The 23,785-nt window shown below is 38.5% G+C and overlaps 1 protein-coding gene across 3 annotated transcripts in view; it reads left to right on the forward strand.

Annotated features, from left to right (window-relative positions):
- LOC122788204 (transmembrane ascorbate-dependent reductase CYB561) overlaps positions 1–23,785 on the forward strand; it is a 197,404-nt gene that overhangs the window by 121,893 nt on the left and 51,726 nt on the right. For all 3 annotated transcript variants that reach the window (XM_044055210.1, XR_006362618.1, XR_006362619.1), the window contains exon 4: positions 13,616–13,719. In XM_044055210.1, the coding sequence (XP_043911145.1) occupies positions 13,616–13,719 (104 nt within the window). The remainder of the gene's footprint in view (positions 1–13,615; positions 13,720–23,785) is intronic.

Consider the following 23,785-nt stretch of genomic DNA (forward strand, 5'->3'; position numbering starts at 1 on the left):
ATCATTTCAAAAACAAAAAAACTACACTGAAAAATGCCCTAGTGCAGCATAATAACTCCTGTCAGAGTTTTGTTATAGTTATCGTAAAAACGAAATTCAAGTTCCTAACTATTTGAAAATGTACGAATGACAAAAGTGATGTCAAATGGACTAAGTGCCTTTGAAAGAATACGCTGTTCTATATAGTATATACTGTCTTTCAAACTACTGCTAGCATGATTATTAGCTTGAATAAAAGCTGCAAGAATGATATGAAATATAAAGGGTTAATTTAGAAATAGTGTAAAATGCTAAAAAATAAGTAGTAGTAAATGTGCTGGCATAGCATAGTTAAGATTTTGGCATCCGTGTGAAGGAGTATGTTATTGAGAAACAAAGTCTGTAATAACTAAGTAGATGGCAGCTGCAAGGACATCCATGAAGTAAAGAAATGTAACATCAAGTTTCAGATAGTGCTGGAACACCACATTTCAGATGATGCAAGACTGTTTCCATGGATCATCAAATTACAAAGAACCAAGGACAAGGGAACAAAGGAAAACTGTTATACAAGGTGAAGAACTATATTACATCAGACTTTGAGAAAAATACCTTCTGGTATAAATGTAACTGTATAAACAGACTTGGGGAATTTGCTATAGAGAGCTGACAGCATATGTGTTGCCTGTTTGTAGAACCAAAAGTCAAATGTAACAGAAATGTCATACTAACTAAAGCAGTTTGCCTCCATGTATTTATTGTACTTAGTACAATCCAGTATCTGTTACTGCGGTGGTGGTGCTGCGGTAGCGTTGTCGCCTCACAGTTAGACGTTGCCCGTTCGATTCTCAGTTAGAGCGTCTTCTGTGTGGCGACATGCGTGAATGGGCATTCCTTCGTTGAAGGTTGTGCATTAGGCCCGGCAAGCCAGTACGTAAAAATCTACTGCTAATCATTGGCGGATGGGAGTTCCGCTGTGGCGACCCCTAACCGGGAAAAGCCGAAAGACACAAGTACAATCCAGTATCTAAACGTAGCTGTTCATTCTAAGAGTTAATATAATGTGGTGTGTATGCATGTAAATGCAACTAACAGCAAGATAAACAGAAAGACGTGCATAGAATTCACAGAATTCTTCAGCCTTTTTTCCCTAAGACAAACAGTTAATCAGTTAACTTTATATCCTTAATCATTTGTGTAAAATATGTAAGTTGTCTGTAAACATCCAGTGCATAGAAAATGCTCTCATCCCCATTATCTTACTTTGGGAAGAAAACTGTTATCTGAATAATTTGATTCAAAGAAAGATCAGAAACTATTTTAGCTATTAATATGTTCATGTCTGCAATTTTACCATGAAAGAAATGTTAAAACCAAGTCAGAGTTTGATTCAGATGAGTCCAAATTCAGCTTTGCAATCATAAAATCCCAATTCTAAGCAGGAGTAGTGTTGCTCTCAGGAGACCTGAGATGTTGCATATCTCTTAAAACATGGTTTGCTGTAATATGAATCCCTATAGGGAGATAAACTCTTAGACAAGCAGTCAAGTCAGACAAATAGACTGACTGAAGAATACAAAAGGCAAAGGCCAAAGTAACTGATCAAATATTAAAAATAGTGAACCACAGAAAAGAAAAATATAATGCCTAGCCATTTCCTCACACCACAAAATAAAGTGTTTCATTTTGTTAAATAAGATTTTTAAAACTAGTAATATATCGTTACTGATATGTTGCAATTAATTAATTAATTACAGATCCACCAAACTGTCAGTGTGAGTTACTTCAAACCAGAAAGAAACCCTGCCATTTTGTAATTTTAATAAGTCCTGAAGGCATGGCAGTTGTAGCATTTAACAGTGTATAATTTGCTGCCAAAACAAGGTTGTATCAGCAAAGAATTATCTAAAGAGTAACATAAGGATAAGACTTTTTCTGTCTCCTACACAACTGACCATCAGCTGCTCTCGGGACCTCTTCTCATCCACTGAATCTACCAAGCCCTCCTTAGCTACCCGTGGACTAACTTCGAGCCATATTCAAGGCCAGTCAGGAGCTTGATGCACCCTGGAGCAGCATCATATAACTGCAGAGAGAATGTTTTCTCCTTTAAAGACTAATCCCTGCCCCTTGGGTACTCTTCCCATTCAAGCGATGAGGATGGCATGTACAGGGCTCACAATATATGGTGCACATCTCTGAATATGACTTAGCTAAAGCTCAGCCCTCTTGCTGGTAACACTCCCCATGGGTCCCTGACATCCAAAGAGATCAACAGTGAAAATGTAACTGAGCATCAAAGGATGGGATCAAACACTCAAGCCGCTCACCAAACTCCTGGTCTCCCACTCTGTAGTCAGGACTTTATCACTCTGTACCACCACTGTAAGAATAAGATATGCATTTTCCAACTTTCTAATTTTCTATCAGCCAAAATATTTCGAATGAGAAGGAGCTGAGTGAACACATAAGGAGACAATGTCAAGTCAAAGCTTTAGTAGCAAGGCATTCTAATGAGCTGTAGCATAGTCCAGATCCAGGCCTGCTGATTCTGGAACTGTTTATAATGGTTTGTTTGTTCTGACCACGTTTTCCAGGCCATCTTGAATTGGAAGGGTCCTATTTGCACTTTTGTGAGAGAATTGTGTTTGACTGGCATCTGACTGGTAAAGGGAGGCCAGTCTAGTACTTGGAATAACCATCCTCATTGTTTTTTTTGAATTTTGTTACAGTTTTTGTCAAATTGTAGCTTCTGGTATTTAGGCCCTGCATCTGAGCAGGTTTTTGCTTGTTTGTGTGTCGAGCAGCACCACACAATTGTGTGCCAAAGCTGGCCAGTTAAATTCAAAATTTTTCCTTTAAATCCCAGGCAGAAATATCCATTCACCAAGCTCCTCTGTGATAATTTCTGAAAAGTTAGCCCTTGTCTTCAACCTAGCATTATGGACAGTTGGACTACCCTTGTTTCTCCTGCCAACATTGTTGACTTGGGTCTCTTGAAGCAGTGTAGCAATTGCGTCATGTACACAGACAGCCCTCTACTAATAGCAGTGTCTAGTACAGAGTGCGAGAGATGTATTTACACCAAGAATCTAGAATCTATGCTCTCTCTCACTCAAAACAATAACATGGAGAAGGTTGCCAACTCACCCACCACTACATATTCACATAGTACCACTACTCATATACATTGTATGCATCAAACACGTAAATCCACATACGCAGAGGTTTTCTCAAAAAAACTTACCAAACACCAGAGACCACCAAAACACAAGTCTGCTACACTGCCTCCTTTGGTTTTCAGATGTTTGGAAAATAGGAGCAATCACTGAATCCCCAAAAGATTGACACATAGCAACACCAGTGTCTCACCCACCAAGCCTGTAAGGCATAACACTCAAAAACCCAGTTTTCTTGTCAGTGGAGACTCAATAGTGAGGCACATGGACCAGGTTGGACAAGGAGAAAGTCACAGTCAGCTGCATGTCCGGTGTCAGGATTTGCCAAATCATGCATGCACTCAGGTCTCTAAGAAACAAGTACCGTTATGACTCTGTCATAGTTCATGTTGGTGTGAATGACCTGAGATGTACCTCACTGGATTATAGGAAGATAGATTTGGTCAAGCTCTCTGAGTATGTGTCCCAGGCAGGTATGTCCCTAGCCTTGAGCAGCATATGCCCTCACCTAGAATGATGCCACACTATAAACACAAAATTATTAATTTCAATAATTGGCTGAGTTTTTGGTGTCATTCCAATGGGGATCCAGTTCTGGTCTGCCGGGGAAGCCATGGTTGACAAACCTCACTGCTTCTCCCCCTGCAGAGGACCATCTTCCCTTTACACAGCATATTCTTCAAAGCTCCAATATATTATGTCTCTGGGGATAGCAAGTCTCTGCATACTAAATCAAAATCAGCTTGCAGTGTGACTGCACTTTTCACAGCATGTGCTTGCTAGGACTGATTTCCATGGGTGCAACACCTAGTGGTCTCACCAACTGTGGCCCAAGCAAGAGCAAGAGTTACCTCACTCCCTTCCTTGCCTGCCAGTTCCTACATGTGTCCGAGCTGCTCTTCAAACTCAGGTCATCTGTGCTGTTGTCAAATTATCACTACATTGTATGGAGCTGGTGCTAAATGCAGTAGTTGAGAAATTGTGATTCTGACAAACTTTACAGATTATCCTACTGAATTATGATTAGTTGACTGTCTCTTTAATTCACTGAGATAGAAGTTATATGAATATGTCCTCTCCAGTGATGTCGCTTGAAGTCAAACAGAAATATTTAGTTATCTCATGTAGTTTCTTGTTTACCTTTGTACTGCAGTCACTGCCTTAGTAAAATTGCAGCAGCTTTGTATTTTCTCTCTCTTTCAGTCTGATCTCTTGTAGCAGAACAACTCACTGTTAGATTTACCAGAGAGGCTAAGAATGCTCATTAGTACTTACCTCTCAGCTGCACCATTTTTTTACAGAACCTTCTATTTGTAAACTCCATCCCTGCACCAAATTACTTTTCTTAGCTTGGCAGTGTGATTCCTGAAACACAACTGGACTACGAGGCTCAGTTCCACGCCAGCAGATCCTGATGGTCCAATCACATTCAAAAGCCATGTTGCCAAGCCTGGGTCAGGGCTTATGGGCAGTACAGCAAAAGTAATGCTGCTTTTGAGGCTGTCTAATATGCTTAGATTGGAGGATTTGTTGAAGGTGAGTGTATTCATATCAAACAGCAGTCTGCATTGCAGTGATATGTACCATTCTGTTTAAAAAAATCAGCTTATCAACTAATTTTATAATTGTTGTGCGTATGCATTCAAAATGTCTAAGCCGAGTTGATTTTTGTTACCACTGTTGTATACCCATGAAGATATTTTCAATGTGCCTCCATGAAATTGGGCTTTTAGCTCAGTAGGATTATTCCTGCTCAACAAATGGAAATAAATAAATAAATATTTTTTATAAATATTTTGTCTGAACCTCTTTAAAATATAGCAGTGTGGCAGTTACAGATTTTGTGTGACCCAGTGAGGCCTACCTCTTAGATGTCCCTAATTCCACAGAGCATCTCTGATTTTGCCTCATGTGGTTGGTCTGGCACTCATAGAATTTGTGGCTATCTCACAAATCGTTAAGGATTGCAGTCACTAAGTAATGACAGTCATTTGAGTTTTATACTTCATATCCTTCAGAAAGATACATTCTAACAGCTTTCTAACTTCATTAGAGTTAAAAATCTGTCCCAGATTTTCACCTTTCTTTCCATCAGTTTTTGTCTTTGTCACTTATAGTTAGCCAAGAGCCGGAATGGTACAGCGGTAGTGTTGTTGCCTCACAGCAAGAGGTTCTCCTGTTCGATTCTCGGCTGGAGTGCCTTCTGTGTGGAGTCTGCATGTCCTCCCCACGGTCAAGTGGCCTCCGAAAGACATGTGTGAATGGGCATACCTTCGTTGAAGGATGGGCATCGGGCTGGCAACTTGGCACCATAAAAATCTACTGCCAATCATTAGCGAACCGGAGTTCCGCTGTGGCGACCCCTAACCGGGAAAAGCTGAAAAGACAAACAACAACTTATAGTTAGCCAAGAGAGAGCTGTAGATACATTATTGTAACCATAATTTTTTTATCACAATGAAACATCTGAGGTGCACCAATAAACTGGATATAGCTGCTAAGGAGGAGAACTGTGTACGAAGGAAAGTGATAACTCTGTTGTCATTTACTTAGTTTAAACAGTTATTAATCTGGATTTACAGGAATAGTGTGTTGGAATGCTTCTCTGTGACTACAGTGTGTTTTTGTGTGAAACAAACATGAACTACATAATAGAAATAATTTATTTTTTACCAAGATGTTGGGGGAGGAGGTAGAGAACCAGACATTATTTCCATGTATGATTTGTGTATCCTCATAAGCATGTCTTTTTGTATGTTGGGAAATACTATTTTTGTCAGCTTTAAACTGAAAGAAGAAATTTGCAAATTAAACTCAACACAAGAGTTCAGATTACAATGCATTGAATACTCAAAACACAATTGCTCAAGCAAAACAGTTCGGGGGCGGCAGTTTATTATGTTATGTTGCATGCTCCACACAAATCTGGATAGAGATCATACTACTCACATGCCTTCACTTTCTGTGTGCTCTGAGGCTGGTATGCATGAAAGAAGGAGCGATACAGATGTTGCATCATTTGTAAGTGGTTGCTCTTTTTCTGAGATGAAGACACTTCTGCATGAGAATAATAAAATAAGAAGGTGTGAAAGGCAAAATCATCCTCATGAGTTGAAGTGGGGGTTCCCTCTTTTAAAAAATGTTTTTTGCTGTAAAGGGTAATCCATTAATAAACAATGTAATGCAGCTGTTAATCCAAACACAGACACTCAAAGATGCCGGATGCAAACACATTATTTCAAAGTAGCGAGACGGAATCTTGCAACATATTGAAATATTCCTCTGTATACTCAAAATACTATTCCTTTTATATCTTAAATTTACAAAAAAAAAGATTAATTCATACAAAGTTCAAAGCTTTCTCAGTTTCTGGTTACACATAAGCACACTTCCAAGGCTGTAAGAAGAAACCAGATGAAAAGTTATACAGGAGTACTTTGCTTTTGGTATGTTAATGTGTTCCTTTTTAGCAGCCTTAACTTTTTCTGAAGGCTAAATGATTACAAGAGACATCTGCCATCTGTTTGCTAAGCTCTAATGAACTCTAACAAAGTCAAGTTGTTTTGCTTAGCTAATATGTGAAATGCATAAATGAAACTGTACCTTAAGCTAGTTGTATATAAAAATATAAGCATCAATAGACATAAAAATAGCATATCAGTGTCAGTTCCTCCCACTGATGCTATAAAGCATCACAATCCCAGATTTTTTTTAGCCATGTCTTTGCCAAACATATAAGCCCTAGGATATTTTTGTTCAGATGTAACAGTCATTGCATGTGCACTTTTTCTAACAATAAGTTTTTAACAACAGAGTATATAAGAGCAATAAAAAGCAGTTACAATAAAAGTAATTATACTTTGCATTATGCTGGTACCAACATTTCCAAATGTATTACCCAACCACCCATCCAAACAAGGTCCAGCCAGACTTAGTTTTAGTCCTATTAATAGCCAATTGTTCCATAAAGTCAGCCACCTTTTCGTGTTCATTATGAAAGTCTGAAACAAACGTGCAACACCATTTTCCAATGAAATGGCAAACTCTGCCCTTTGAGACAAGTGCGTAATCAAGAGCTGTTCAGTTCTGCAAAACTGTGTCTTGAACTTCAGTCAGTTCTATATTTGCCATGTGAATGTGTTCCAAAGTCTTATTAGCCATTTCAGCTGTTGTAAATGACAGCTGATTCACTTCATGCATAGTTCGCAGTAGACCATACTGTGGAGAAATGAATGCTGCAACTTGTTCAGCAGGGTGTATGGCCCTTTTATTTCATAGTCTTCCAGAAGGTACAGAAAAAGAATGAAAATTAGCTGGTTTCATTTGTCCCACCTAACAACCAGACCAGGGTCTCCACAGATGCAATAATAATTGTTCAACATTTCCATGCCTTTAACCCAGTTATATCTCTTTCATCCAAGATCCATCAGTAAGGTCTCATTATGGGTGTCTGCAGATGCTGTAACTGACTCGCACAGTTTCTTTTCAGGAATAACAAGTATCACCTTGTTTTGATGCAACCAGTTGGCAAGATGCCTTTTTAGTCCAGTCTGTAATGTTACACCAGATTTGCTTTTCCAGTGCAATTTGCTTCTCTAAATAAATCTGTTGCACAGATACAGAAAGCATTGCAATGCCCCCTTTAACATTATGAGAAACAAGTCCATATATCCAGTAGCTGGAAACATTTAAGTCACTGGCATATTGGTGGAGTATTTGAAGAAACAGGTTTTCTCTCATGTCGATTGGAAGCAACAGAAGCAGGAGACTAAGTGATATCATCAGGAGATGTTGTGACACCATTTTCTCTAGACTCGGGAGATGTCAATCAGGTTTTCTTGCAATGCGAAGAGTGGACCCAATTCGGTATTCTGGCACACTTTACTGCAGTATGAGTTGTTAACAGGACAAGTATGCTCTGGAATACTTTTTCATAGACCCAGTTACCTGGATGTAGAGTATGACAAGGGTCAGCACATGGAAATGGGATAGCCTCCTTGACTCTTTTGTGGAAATTCTGCAACAGAGAAATGAATTATGGACAATAGTTCAGTAAAGCTTCATCAGTAAAAATAAGTTGACAGTTTCTGACTGCTGTTGAAGGTGGCATTCTCACGATATGGCCCATAAGAATTTCATGCAGGCTTAGTTTACGAGTAGCATTCACAGTTCCTCCGCATACTCATTAAAGCTAGATGCAAAGCATCTGGCCATTTCAGACCTGTTTTACTGCAAATTTTGGTAATTTTAATTTTATGAGTCTGGTTAGACCTTTCAATAAGACCAGATGACTGTGGATGGTAAGGACAATGTAATTGCAAAGAAATTTTAAACACTTTACGCACTTGCTTATGTGACAAACAGATCTCACAATTATTTACATAATGGCTAATTACAGACTGAGAAAAAGGGGCAAACCATTCACGCTGAATAAAATTAAGAAGTCCATGCTTACCAATGTGATTCAGCAGGTGATATACCCTTACCAACCAGAGTAGTATAGCTAAAGCTGCTACTATTTTTCCATCAGGATGCACCCATAAGTTATTTAATCTTTTGCAACCAGCATTGATCCATCTCTTTTTCTGTGTCTCTTTAGCTCTATTTTGCAAAGCAATCAAATTATTGAAATCACAAAAATTATTATTTTTTGCAGATGTGGCTTGCAAAATCAAAATATCTAGTAACATTTAAACCAGCAGCTTGTTTGGCTGCATAATCTGCTAATCGATTACATTTTACAATAAAAGTATCTCCTTTTGTGTGAACAGAGCATGAAATAAATTCTTTACAAACTTTCCAGTTTTTTTATCTCAGTACTTACTGATGTTAGAAATCCTCTTTGTCTTCACAATTTCCCAAAGTCTCACTGTTAGCTAATTTACAAGCTTTTGTTTATGCAATCAATTCAGCAGCTTGTGAAGAAGTAACCCCTTGTAATCCCTTCTGAAAAATAATTTCAGCCTATATAGAAACAGTTGGGCCTGCTGTATGGTTTTCATTTTTGCGTCTTTTGCATGATCCGTCCATAAGCAGTTACACTTCTTTGTTGTCCATTGGAGTATTTTTCAAATCATGTCTAGGAGAAAGCATATGGTTAGTCACAATTATACAGTCATGCAGTTCACCATCTGCTGTCATGGGCAGAAGGACTGCTGGGTTCAATACCTGGCATTGCTCAATAGTGATCAAAGGCGTTGAACTCACCAGCAGCTCATACTTTGTCAGGCTAGCGGCTGTGAGATGCTGCATTTTAGATTTTAACAATAGTGCAGATACCGCATGGGGGCTGCAACTGTAAGTCTGTGTCCTAGGACCAATGCTGCAGATTGTTCTACCATCAGTGCAGCTGCTACTACCCACCAGACTACAAAGCAAGTGAAAAAGATGCCACCAATCTTATATTAAATAATTTATTCACACTGAATAACACTCTGGTGTCTTGGCACAGCCTTCCTGGAGTTCAGCTGCTACTACCACCTGCAGGCAGCCCAGGAATCCTTTAGCCACCAGGTCTAACAATGAACTGTAATGTGCAATAGGTCTAAATATATCACCAAATTTTTGAACTAGCACCCCTGCAGCATAACTCCCTTTTCCATGACAGAACAATGTAAACGGTTTCTTATAATCTGGGAGTCCTAGCACTGGGGCTGTAGAAAGGGTTTCTTTTAACAGAGTAAACGGTTTCTTATAACATGGGAGTCCTAGCACTGGGGCTGTAGACAGGGTTTGTTTTAACAAAGTAAACGGTTTCTTATAACGTGGGAGTCCTACCACTGGGGCTGTAGACAGGGTTTGTTTTAACAAAGTAAACAGTTTCTTATAATGTGGGAGTCCTAGCACTGGGGCTGTAGACAGGGTTTGTTTTAACAAAGTAAACGGTTTCTTATAATGTAGGAGTCCTACCACTGGGGCTGTAGACAGGGTTTGTTTTAACAAAGTAAACAGTTTCTTATAATGTGGGAGTCCTAGCACTGGGGCTGTAGACAGGGTTTGTTTTAACAAAGTAAACGGTTTCTTATAACGTGGGAGTCCTACCACTGGGGCTGTAGACAGGGTTTGTTTTAACAAAGTAAACGGTTTCTTATAACGTGGGAGTCCTACCACTGGGGCTGTAGACAGGGTTTGTTTTAACAAAGTAAAAGCACTTTCTTCCTTTTCTTTCTAGGGCAACGGCACTAATGTGCCTTGTTTAACCATGTCAGTTAAAGGTCTAGCAATTTCTCCATAATTTGGTATGCACTGCCTACAGTATCCAGCCAAAGCTAGAAAAACTCATAGCTGGTTTTGTGTGACAGGACAAGGTGCTCTTACAATAGCTTCAACATGTGAAGGCAGGAGATGTCTCTTCCCATATGAAATTAAGTGCCCTAAGTACTTTATTTTAGGTGACCATAACTGAATTTTTTTCTTTTGATACTTTACGTCCCTTCTTTGCTCATTCAGTTAACAGATATATAGTATCCTGCTGGCAATGGGTTAATGTATCTGAAGCTATAAATAAATAATCTACATACTGCACCAATACAAATTCACATGGAAATCAGATTTCTTTAAGATCCTACTTTAAGATTTGTGATAAGACTGAGGGACTGTCAACAAACCCTTGTGGTAGTCACTGCCACATATATTGAATTCCCCCATATGTAAAGGAAAATAAATACTGGCTCTCTCAATGAATAGGAATAGAAAAGAAAGCTGAACATAAATCTACTACAAAAAATACAGTAAGTAGCCCAAGATGGTATGCAAGTTAATGTCCAAGGTCTATGGAAAGGTGGCATGCTACCATCCAGGGCTGGTACTTCTCTGAGAGAGTATAAAGATTAATCCATCTGCTCTTCCTGCCTGTCAGCCTGTCTTGTTCAATATTCTACCTCCCTGTAGTCTGACTGAGAGGACAAATTGGTGGAAGAGACAGCGCTAAAAGGTTCCAGTTGAGCTAAACTGATGTTGTGTGGGGGTGCAGGAGTAACGTATATATAAATGTTTCAATGGAGTAACAGTCTGACCTTTGTCTTGTTGAGATGAGTAGGGAACCTGTTCATTCCTTTGATGTGGGAAGAAGGGAAGCTGATCATCTTTCCCCGAGGACTCCCTTCCCACTGCAGCATGTTCATTTGAAATGGCTGGATACAGAAGAGCACTTGGAATTGTATTACATGCTTTAACTATATTTTAAGTTCTTTCACTTGCTGCAACAATTTATCATCTTTTAACCGCTTTACAGTACATTCTTTATGTCTGTTAAAATGTTTTAATATAGCAATCATAATAGCTACTCCATTGATCAGATTTAATTTTATTAGCTTTCTGTTCTTAGTTTGTAGATGCAGTATTTCAGTTTTATCAAAAGTACCATTGTCAGGAAGTTTGATTTAGTTAGTTTATGCCTATGTGCTAAGTACTAACAAGAATTTAGCCCATAAGTATGCTACATATAATGAGCTGGAGAACCAAAAGAAGGCTCAGTAATCTTACAGCCTGACATCCATAATAATACAAAATGTTAAAGGTTAACGTCTAACTCTACTGTTCCTTTTTTTTTTTTTTTGTTAAAATGTACTCAGTCATACTAAGACATACAAACTATCATCCATACAAAACCAGTGACTACAGGGCCCCTCCCTGCCATACATTTATGACTGAAACCCAATCCAGCCTGTAAACTGGGACCCTCCTGGTTAATACATGAGGCTTATGCTTAAAAGAAACTTTTCACAATTGTGCACATAAACCTAAAGATAAATGCAGTCTGCATGTCAATAAAATGTGCATACAATCCAAAGCTGCATTTATATCACTTAATACCTAAAGGAACTCTAAGACAAAAAATGTAAGTTAAAAGCACTTACTGGAATGGGTTCCCAAGTTGTGAGAGATTTCCCTGCTGCAGTCTTCAGTGATAGAAAAGAATAAATAAATCTCAGCAAGAGGTTAGCACAGCATCAGCTGCAAAGGTTAATCTGTTAATAAACAATATAATGCAGCTGTTGTTCCCAAACAAAGATAGTCAAAGATTCTGGATGCAAACACATTTTATTTCAAAGTATTGATACTGAAATCTTACAACATACTGAAATATTCCACTGTATACTCAAGACGCTATTCTTTTTATATCTTAAATTTAGAGAAAAGATTACTTCATACAAAGTTCAAAGCTTTCTCAGTTTTTGATTACACATAAACACACTTCCAAGGCTATAAGGAGTAACCAGGCAAAAAGTCATATAGGAGTGGTTTGCTTTTGGCACATTAATATGTTCCTTTTCAGCAGACCTAACTTTCTGTCAAGGCTAAATGGTTACAAGAAACATTTGCCATCTGTTTGCTAAGCATTAATGAACTCTAAGAAAGTCAAACTAGGGTTACCACTTTTGCAATGCTGAAAACCAGACAGAAGCCACACCCTGTTCTGCCATGACTCCTCCCAGACCCAACCCATCCCCGCCTACAACTACACCCATGTTATGACATAAATACATGCACCATTATGGCAAAACATCCCTTTTAGTCCATTTTCACATGCCTAATCTACATAGCATTACTAATAAAACATCACTATTAGCGCATCCTTATTGGGATAATAGAGGTGTTTCATTAGTTTATAGTTCTATTTCACTACTGCCTCAAGGTTTTATCCAGTTGTTAGTGTTTACATAGCACTACTCTTTTTTTTCTTTGTTGTGGAGTATCTCAGATTCCACTGCATTGCTTTAGTATTACTTTTTGTGAAAAAAAAAAAAGACAGAGGTTGCTTTTTAACAAACTCCAGCCATTTGTCCATGCTTCTACACAAAGTACCAGAGTTTGTACAGTGCTTTCCAGACTACCAGAGAATCATTCTGATTTCTAGATAGTCCAGAAAAATACCGGATAGTTGGCATGACTAAGTCAAGTTGTTTTTCTTAGCTATTAGGTGAGCTTCATATCCTGGGAAAGGGGGTTAGTCTTATTGCTTCTAGTTAAATGAGGCTATGACTGACAACTATTTACTTGCATGCAAGGAATACAGTGGCAGGCTTCTACAATAAAAAATATGTCTTAGTTTAAAAAATGTATATATATCTCATTCTACTGAACAGAAATGTCTTATTTATATATGACACTATATGTTTTAATTCATCACATTCTCATTTTTGTGTAGGATCTTCCAGTTAAGTGACTTTACCTTACCAAGAAAAAAAAAAACACAGTGCTATTTCTAATAGAAACAGTTTGTGATGTGATTTGGGGATATAGTGGGTATGAATCAAGATAATTGGGACTTAAACTATGGATCAGTGTGTACTTTATTTGTGTACTGCGACAGTTAAGCCCCAGTCATATCAGTATATGAAGATATATGTCTGTGGTAGGATAATACAAAAGAGTGTGCAACACAAGTCAGCTATTTGTATACTGCAATTCTGTCTGTGGACTGAAGGCAACTGATTTTATTTTTATTTTTATAGGTTTAGTAGCAGTATTTGAGTTTCACAGGAAGAGTAATATCACAGACATGTACTCCCTGCACAGCTGGTGTGGTATTGCCACATTTGCTTTATTCTTTATCCAGGTAAGGAAAGCTACAGTGAAACAGTATATCAAAAATGACAATTGCATCATCTTTATTTTCTAGTGATTTTCAGTATGTAGGCCACTTGAATCCACCTAGTCTCCCCTTACTCACAAATACATTGGTACTGTAATCTAATATGTATTCATTTTACTTCTCCTGTTCATTACAACTTTTACATCAGTGTTGTGCCAGCATGGATTTTCCCACTACTAGTGAATTTACCAACTTTTGAATTTGTCCCATGCATTCATCCACACAATAGTTCTTATGTTTTCAAAATGTGTCCCCTTCTTTCCTGTGAAGTTTATTTCCTGAAAGATCTTGCCCTTTTCACTTCCTGGATTTCTTAAGACATTTGAACGTCACTGTCTCCTCTCCCTTTCCATCTTTTCCTTCCTCAAGGCTCTGTATGTTCAGTTCCCGTAACCTTTTTTGTGAAGCTCTTAGTGCAGGTTTTATGTCATTTGGGCGGTCCTCTTCTGAATAGCTTCATATTTAAAGTCCTGGCAGAGATAAAGTCAGCACACAGTAGTTAGAGTTCGGTTTCACCATTTGACTATACAGGAAGGAACATCCCTTTTTCCTACCACTGGTCTCCTTCTGTAAGTCAAAGGAGACCTCTAGCTTTTCTAACACCCTTCTTACAAAGGTCTCTTTCTACATTTATCATTGTAAGTTACATTCTCGTCCATGTGCTGTTTTCCAGGATTTTGCCTTCCAAGGGACACTATATCTCTTTGGCTAATGTGTCATGTATTAGGACACTATTTCTCTTTGGCTGATGTGTCATGTATTAGGACACTATTTCTCTTTGGCTAATGTGTCATGTATTAGGACACTATTTCTCTTTGGCTAATGTGTCATGTATTAGGACACTATTTCTCTTTGGCTAATGTGTCATGTATTAGGACACTATTTCTCTTTGGCTAATGTGTCCTGTATTAGATAAGTCCACAAGTCCTGTCACATTCAGCTGGATCCCTCCATGCTGACCCTTAAACTCACCTGTAGCAGATTTCATTGTCATCTACGAAGAGGCATGCTATTCCTTCTAGCTTCTCAATAATGCCACTTAGGCAGACATTAAATAATATTAGTCCTTCCTGGTACTGATCATTGCATGACCCCACTGTTATCTCCCCCTTTTCCCTTCTACTGACTCAGTTATCATCATTGCCTTCATCTAAGCTGGCAATGTTTTATCCAAGTTACTGTCTTGACATTGCATTAATCTTTTGTGAAGGATCATGTCAGATTCCTTGCTTAAGTCTAAGTAATGCAGGAAATTTGGAAACTTAGTGTGGGTGTTGTGTGCTCTAACCTGAAGCTATGCACTATGACTTGGAGATGTGGACTATGAAATGGGGTGTATACTATGGCTTTGAGCTGTATGCTATAACTGGAGCTATGCACAATGACTTAAGGGCGTGTGCTTACCCTGAAGCTATGCACTATGACTTGGAGCTGTGCACAATGAAATGGTGCTGTGCACTATGACTTGGAGCTGTGCACAATGAAATGGTGCTGTGCACTATGACTTGGAGCTGTGCACAATGAAATGGTGCTGAGCACTATGACTTGGAGCTGTGCACAATGAAATGGTGCTGTGCACTATGACTTGGAGCTGTGCACAATGAAATGGTGCTGTGCACTATGACTTAAAGCGATACACTGTGACATGGAGCTGTACACTATGTCAAAGATTCCCAGATGCTTTCACACTGGACCTCCTTCAAACAACAGAAAGCATGTAGAATTTTTCCTAAATATCAGAAAATTACTTTGGAACTAATTCACTAATTCGGTAATCCACATGCACCCCCACCTTGGATTCTTACTTTAGTCATATGGGCAAAGAATTCAGTTGGATTATCACTCATTGTTCTATGCACTATGAATCCATGTTGCCTACTGTCTTGCACTACAATATCTCTCCGGTATGTAACTAGTCTTTACTTCAGAATGTGTTACATTTCTTACAAGGGAGGTCAGGGGATCTGATCTGTAGTTTTTCTGTCTCCATTTTGAGAAGAGACTCAAGTCTGTTCCCATGATTTCTTTAAAACATTCATAAATAATTTCCTTAGTTTAACCCTTGATTTCTTTAGACCACTCAGGTGAATGCCATTCAGACCTCTCAACCAATCGGGGACAGATTTCAAGAGAATCAGGGACACTTTTAAAATATTAGTGCTATTAACATGAAACATTGACAGAATCTGAGCATATGAATTAATACACATTTACTGAAGTAAAAGAAGTCTATAACTCTTAATTATTGTCATTATTCTTTAAGTGTAATTCACCACCTTTCCTCCAAACGTCACTAGTTTTAGGAGGGATTAAGAGGGACAAAGCTAACATTTAAGTCAAAATCAGGGACAGTTGAGAGGTGTGATGCCATTCAGTGTCAGTGTCTTATAACTTTTGCTTTAAGAAGTTCTTCTGTGACCCCTTGGCTTGTGAAAAAATTTGGTTCAGCTCTTTCAGTCAGAATATGTCATCTCATCTCCCTCCGTTGTAAAAATGAACAGCAGAATTTATTCAATATCTTTGCCGTTTCAAAATCATGTTCTACTCAGTTCCTTACTTCTTTTTGTTTTTTAAACACCTTTATTAAAATATCACTTAAGACAAAGGCACATATACATTAACAGAAAAGAAAACAAATATCAACATTGTTTCCCATTTACTAACATTATTCAATACAAGTTTTCTTTCTCTATAACAACTTTCAGTCCAGCATTACATAAATCACTCAATACCTGCCTTCCTTTAAAGCCCACTCTTCACCATGAACATTATTTTGCATGTACTATTCCCATGAATTCTATTTATTTCTATGTAATTTGCTCTTTCTCTTTTCTAAAGATCTCTCTTCCAGTTCTGTTATCTCTTTACAAAATTCAGTACTTCAAATACAGTTGGTTTAGATTTTGTTTTCCATTTTCTAGCAATTGTTGTTTTTTTTTTTTTTTTGGCAGCCAACAGAATTAACCTTAATAACTGTAACTAGGCAATTCAGATCCTGTGTCCCAGCAGTCACCCTCCCCACCACCACCATCATACCATCATATTTATGACAGTGTACTCTGTAGGGAATTTTTTTTTTAAATATGAAAACTCAAAACATGCTAAAAACAATAAACCCAGTAAACAAAGAATGTACGAGATGAACTCCGAGCTGAGACAATTTTGTGAACAAGTTAAATTTGACTTCTTCAGAATAACACAAAGTAGTAAGCAAGCTCTTTAAATAACCTTACTTAATCAATTTACATACAAAATACACCCCAATTAATCAATTAAAAAAGCTAGTAGTTAAAGCAGTACTATATATAAAAAAATAAACCATTTTACCTAACTAGCATACAATACATGTTGTTCATAAAAACTCCAAAAAACAGCATTAAAAATATATAACATTAAAAATATTTAACTATTGTAATTTCACACATGAAAATCAGATTTAAGCTTTAAATACCTTGCAAGGGATACAACCTTGTTCAACCCAGGGGGACTTGTAGCATTAACCTTAAGTTGCCACATCAACTCTTTGTAATCAAGAAACAGTTTGCTGGGTCCCCCCTCTCTCATTAACTTCTCCATGTTCAAGTACTGTAAATTTGAAATTATGTTCTGGAAACTTATTAAGATGTTTAGCCAATGCATTGTTGATGTTGACTCTATTAATGCCATACATATGCTGATGAATCCGCATCCTAAGGGTATTTTTTTGTTTTTCCTATGTAGTATCTATGACACATCTGGCACACTGCAATATACACCACATTTTTGGTTCCACAATTACTTTTATAACAAAACCTGATTGTTCCATATTGTGGAATGTCAACCTTGTCACCTTTCAAGATATACTTGCATTGCGAACAATGTCCGCACTTTCTCATCAATCCATTGTTTGGGAGTCTCCCCCCTTCCTTTTTTCTGTTCCAATAAATTCTTGATACATATGTCCTTTTTGTACACCACTAAAGGCTTGTCACCTATCTTACTTCCCACTTTTTCGTCATTTTTTAAGATGAACCAATTTTGTAATCAATATGTCTCTAATATGTGGGAACTGGGGGTTACATGTCATAATCAATGCATTATTGTAGGTGTTAATGTTATTCTCATTGGTCACAATATTGTTATTGTTGTTTACTGACTTATGTAGATCATTCTCTATACCTAGACCCAACAATGGATAAAAATTACCAGATATTCTCTTGCTGGTGACTTCTTCTAAAATTGGCACTACAAATTCTTTTGAGTACCCTCTTCTCAACAACATACCCAATGAAACATCCCTTTCATTATAAAATATATCCAACTCAATAACCATCCTAGTGAGCCGTACCCCTTGTCCCTTGACAAGGGATCGTTTTTGGTGTAGAGGATGTCCACTTTCAAAATGTAAAAGGGTGTTCAAGTATGTATTTATAGATGAAGTAAAATTCTTTGACTCCCAGTTCTTACTAATCTGGATATCCAAACAGTTAATGGTATCCAAGTTAGTGTCCAAAGTGAAACATAAAAATGAAGTATTTGTGTTGAGAAAGAGAAGAAACTCTCTTAACTGGTCCTGGTTACCCTCCCAAAATATCAGGATGTCATAGGTATCTGCAGTAAAACTTGCAGTGTTTGCAATCTTCAGATGGGAAAACTATAGTCAACTCCCATTGTGTCAGAACTATGTTTGCAAACACTGGTGCACACGCAGCCCCCATAGCAACCCCTGATGTCTGTCTAAACAATTGTCCCCCAAGAATAATATAGTTGTTTTCTAGAAAGTTCCATCAGAGTCTTAAAAGCTAATATCCGTGTCAGTCTCTCTCCAGTAAGTGTTTTACAACTGTAAATGCCTATTTATGTTGAATTGTATTAGACATTTTACAACTGTATATGTTTATGTTGAATTGTGTTAGACATCTAATATGTTTTATGCTTTATTACTGATGTTACTATGCCATGCACCAAGTTGTTACTAGTATAATAGTATGTATGGTCTATTTGCATAGCTGCACCTTGTTCACTAATGTTATTCATGTAATAGTGTTGTGTGTAGACAGCTCATACTAGTGTCTAAATTATTTCTATAAGTTTGTGCTGTTACTGGTGGATAGAATCACATTAGAGAACATGACAGATTGCTGCTCGCTATATTTTTATCTGTGGCTGCATAACTGTCTGGGTTTTTATTTTCTAATGTTCTTCCAATTGGCTCAGTATCTGCATATACTAAGTAGTGGTTCAGGACATTGTCCTGCATGTGGTAGCTATTTACTCAGTGTGTTTTTTATAATCTTTATAATATATATTTACCATCTCAAAAGTGCTTACTCCTCTCTGTACTCTTCTTTTCTAGACCTAACACCACTCTTAAGTATTCAACTGCGGTACCACCTTTAACATTCCTATAAGAAAAGTGCAGTCCGGGTCTGAACTGTCTGCACACAGCTACAGTTAACTTTGAGTATGTGTCTAACTGTTTGAGCCAATCTTCATTTTCCCCTGGAGAGCACTGTGCTTTGGCTGTAAGCAGCCCCCACCCCACCACACACATCTTCCACTTTCTTTTATTCCCTTCTGTTAGCAAATAGTATCCATAACTGATCAATACTGTGTGTTTGTTTATTTAAACTATACCACAGTAGCCTACTGATACAAGGTTATCCTGGTTTTCCACCTGAGAAATTAAGACAAGACTTACAGTTTCAGAGCAGTCCTTGGTCAATTGTGATTGTTCTTAACACATACTTGTCTTGCTTTGTGATTGTTTCCAGCCCTCATACAAGAACCTAACAGGGTCTCTACCGCTCGCTCCCGCCTGCCCCTATTCCTCCCGCCCCAGTGGTCCCACCTTTATTGCACTCAAACCCCTCCCATCTTTCCAATAGCCAACCACAGCGCTAACCCAACACTACCTCCTCCATATTCCCTCTACTGTCACACCTCCTCAACTGACATGTACAAGCATACCTTTCCTTTGCTCACTGCATGCACTCTCCTTGCATATCTTGCATCCTACCAAAGCTCCATCATTCCCCCACTCAACCACTACCACTGTACTACTACTCACACCACCACCCATGTCTCACTCATACTCAGCTCCCCTCCCACCAGCTCAAGAACCATCCCTATGCACCCCCCACATATTCTACCAACTATATTACTCAAACGTAAAGCATCCCTACAACTTAACATAGTAACCTTCCCACCATACCTATTACCCACAGAGAACAATCATAAACTTTCCCTTATAAACAAACAAACACATTCAAAAACTGAGAAAACTAATAATCTCATGCATATCAAAACTAGCCCTAAGTGGAGACATCCACCCCAACCCTGGCCCTACCATCTCCAACCCCAATCCTCATAATCAGACTAGAAACCACAACTTCTCCTGTATTACAGCCAATAGAAAGCCAAGTGACTTCCTTCTACTAAGCCTAAATATTAGAAGTATATCCAACAAAGTCCATGAACTCCATGCCACCATAGACTTATACTCCCCAGATATAGTCGTCCTGACAGAAACCTGGCTAAAACCTCACATTACCAGTGAGCAAATACTCCCTACAGGTTACGGCATACTAAGAGTTGACCAGCTAAACAAAAAAGGAGGATGTGTAGCTATAATATTTAAACAACATCTAAACATCCAGATCTTAAAATCATCAGCTCCACAAATAGGCAATCAAGAAATAATATATACCAACCTCAAAATTAACTGAAACAAAACCATCAACATAATTGGATGCTACTTCCCACCTGGCCAAAACATCCCTCCACTATAAAACCTCCTCAGCTGGTCTACCCACCATCTCCCCCAAGAAACTATCATCTTAGGTGATTTCAATATTGACTGGCAATCCTGTTCTGGCAACAATCCAATCCATCATGTACACCTTCATGGCTTCACACAACTAGTCCAGTCACCAACAAGGATAAATAAAAACTCCAGCAAGCACTCTACCCTGGATTGGATACTAGTCAGTAAGAACCCCCAGTCATATATAACAGGCTGCTTATCAGATAGCCTCAGTGATCACTCCCCAACATTCCTACTCAAAAAATACCTGTACCAAGCTAAACCTGTCATCTATCGTCAAATACGTAAAAATAAACTTTAACCCACTCACATTCATCTCATCCCTCAAAGAATGTAACTGGCATGCTCTAAAGTACCTCAGTCTAGATGACGCAGTTGAATCTTTTAATACTACCTTCCTGAACATCCTTAATTACCATGCCCCCATAAGATTTTCCAGAACCAAAGCACAACCCTCCCCATGGCTACAGAAAACCACTAAGTCAGAAATGAAAAACAGGGATAAAGCCTGGGAGCACTGGCGCAAAACCAAAACCCCGCAGCTAGACAGAAATTCCTAGAACTACGCAATAGAGTCAAAAGCTAATAAAATGGGACAAATTCCAATACTACTAGTCTGCCCTAGACTCCTCACAACACAGCCCCAAACAATTCTGGTCCTCCATAAACTCCATCCTCCACCCAGGTAAAGTCAGTACCCTCCTCCTAACATCCCTCACTCCTCAGAAAATATTGCTACCTCATTCAACACACACTTCACGAAACCATACTATCACTAGCTAAACAACACAACCCCTCCTCCAACCCACACCTTCAACTAGTAATCTCCCACTGCCTTCTCTTTTCTCCTGTACCTACCTCCAACATAAAAAAACTCTTAACTAAACTTAAACCCACCAAATTAGCAGCAGACAACCTCCCAAGTGAATACCTACAAATCGCAGCTGATGCTCTGGCCTACCCAGTATCCGTCTTGATTAACCGATCTCTGTCAGAAAGTTACGTTCCCACATTGTGGAAAGTCTCACATATAATTCCCCTCCACAAAGGCGGACCCTCTTCAGAACTAACCAATTACCTCCCCATAGCTATTCTCTCTCCACTCTCCAAAATACTAGAGAGATGCATACACTCTCAGGTCTCACACTACCTCCTTACTAACAACCTCCTTTCCAGTACTCAGCATGGTTTCCGACCAAACCATAGCACCACCACTGCCTTACTCTCCTTTACTAACACTATCCTTCAGCATAAAACAATGGCTATCTCTCCTCTGCTACTTTCCTAGACCTATCTAAAGCATTTGACATGGTCCCACACAAACAACTTATCTCTGTCCTCAATAACCTATCCTTCTCACAATCAGTCACCAACTGGTTTCAGAGTTACCTGTCTGCCCGCCAACAATCCATTGTATGGCAGAATGACATATCTCCCCAACTACCTGTCTCCATAGGGGTTCCCCAAGGATCCATCCTTGGACCCCTACTTTCTCTGTTTATACCAATAATCTAGCCTCTGCCACCAAACATGGCACACTCATCCAATACGCAGATGACTCTACCATCATCTGCTCAGCCCAGTCCCTACCCAAACTGCAAATAGTCACACAGGAAGCCTTTTCCTCTGTTGAAACATGGTTATCCGATGCCCAATTAATACTCAACCCAAACAAAACTAAACTACTCATCTTCCAACCCACCAAACATACTCAAAACAACTCTCACTTTAACATCACAGCAAAAGACAACACCACTATATACCCAACTGAACCCACCAAACTGCTAGGAGTGGAAATAGACAATAAACTAAAATTTGACATTCACATATCCATGCAAATTAAAAAAGTCCACAAAAAACTAGGAGCATTATACAGAAATAAACAATTTCTTACCAAAGCAGCAAAGATTTCAATAGCAAATTCCCACCTTATCTCCGCCCTACTTTATGCCTCTCCAGTATATACCAACCTAAGGCAATGTAATCTAAACAAGCTAGAGACCTGCTACAACAAAATCGCAAAATTCGCCACAGGGGCATCCTACCGTAGTCACCACTGTCTCTCACTTGCTGAACTGGGCTGGCTTGAACTCCCTCACCTCCTTCAGTGGTATCAACTCTCACTCGCCCACAAACTAGTAAACCATCCACTAAATGTCCCATCCCTCCAGAATCTACTCCAACCCTATCGCACCACCAGACCACTAAGATCCAGCAACAAAAATCACTTGCAGATCACTAAAGCCAATAACTCTGCTGGTGAAGCACTATTCTCTTGCGCCATAGCCAAATTATGGAACTCACTCCTACCCACAATTGCCTCCGTACCATCATGCACCAACTTCAAAACTTTATTAAAAGCGCACCTAAAAACATGCTGGCTATGCCCTTGCAACTCCCACTCTAATATCATCCACCCCATCCAACTACTACCTTTCTTTCACCTCCACTAACTACCTTGATGATAGCAAGCTCAGATGCTCATAAGCCTAGTACTTATTATACAGCAGGAACTTCTCATTGTTACATTTGTTACTGCCTGTTATGTACTTCACAGATAAAGATTCTAGTTGTCTACTGATGTACTATGTTCTTCATCTGTAAATATGTTGTAAGTAATTTCTATGTTAAATTGTTAATCACTATGTAATCCAATGTAACTACTGTCTGTTTATTTTACTGTGAAGCTTTTCTCCCCGGGCCTCCGCTGAAAATGGACCCACGTCCAGTCGGACACTCCCGGTCAACAAATTTAAATAAATAAATAAATAAATATCCTAGAATGTGTGTGGTGAATGTGCCCACAAAGAAAGTCATAAAACAATTCAATACCTTCTTGGTGTGGTATGACATTAAAGAGGTTTTTCACATCAACAGTCACTAGAATGATGTTGTCACTGTATAATTCTTGTTTTATCTTTTTTAAACAATTCCATGAATCTTTTATGATATGGGAAAATTTATCTTGACTATTTTTTAACTGAAAGTACAGAAACTTAGCTATAGTCAGTGTTTTCGAAGTCTTGGTATCTACTATAGGTCTTAAAGGTGGGCTGGCGGCATCCTTGTGAATCTTAAAGATTCCAAACATGTTGGAATCCTAGGATTACTCTGAGACAAGAAAGCATACTCATTTTTAAAAATCTGATCATTCAATAAAAGTTTGTATAAAGTGGCATCTATATTCCTATAAGCTATGTTTAGTTAATTGAGGGATATTTGTTT

Source organism: Protopterus annectens, chromosome 13.part0 (genome assembly GCF_019279795.1).
Source record: "Protopterus annectens isolate FY-2018-M chromosome 13.part0, PAN1.0, whole genome shotgun sequence".
NCBI classification, from domain to species: domain Eukaryota; kingdom Metazoa; phylum Chordata; order Ceratodontiformes; family Protopteridae; genus Protopterus; species Protopterus annectens.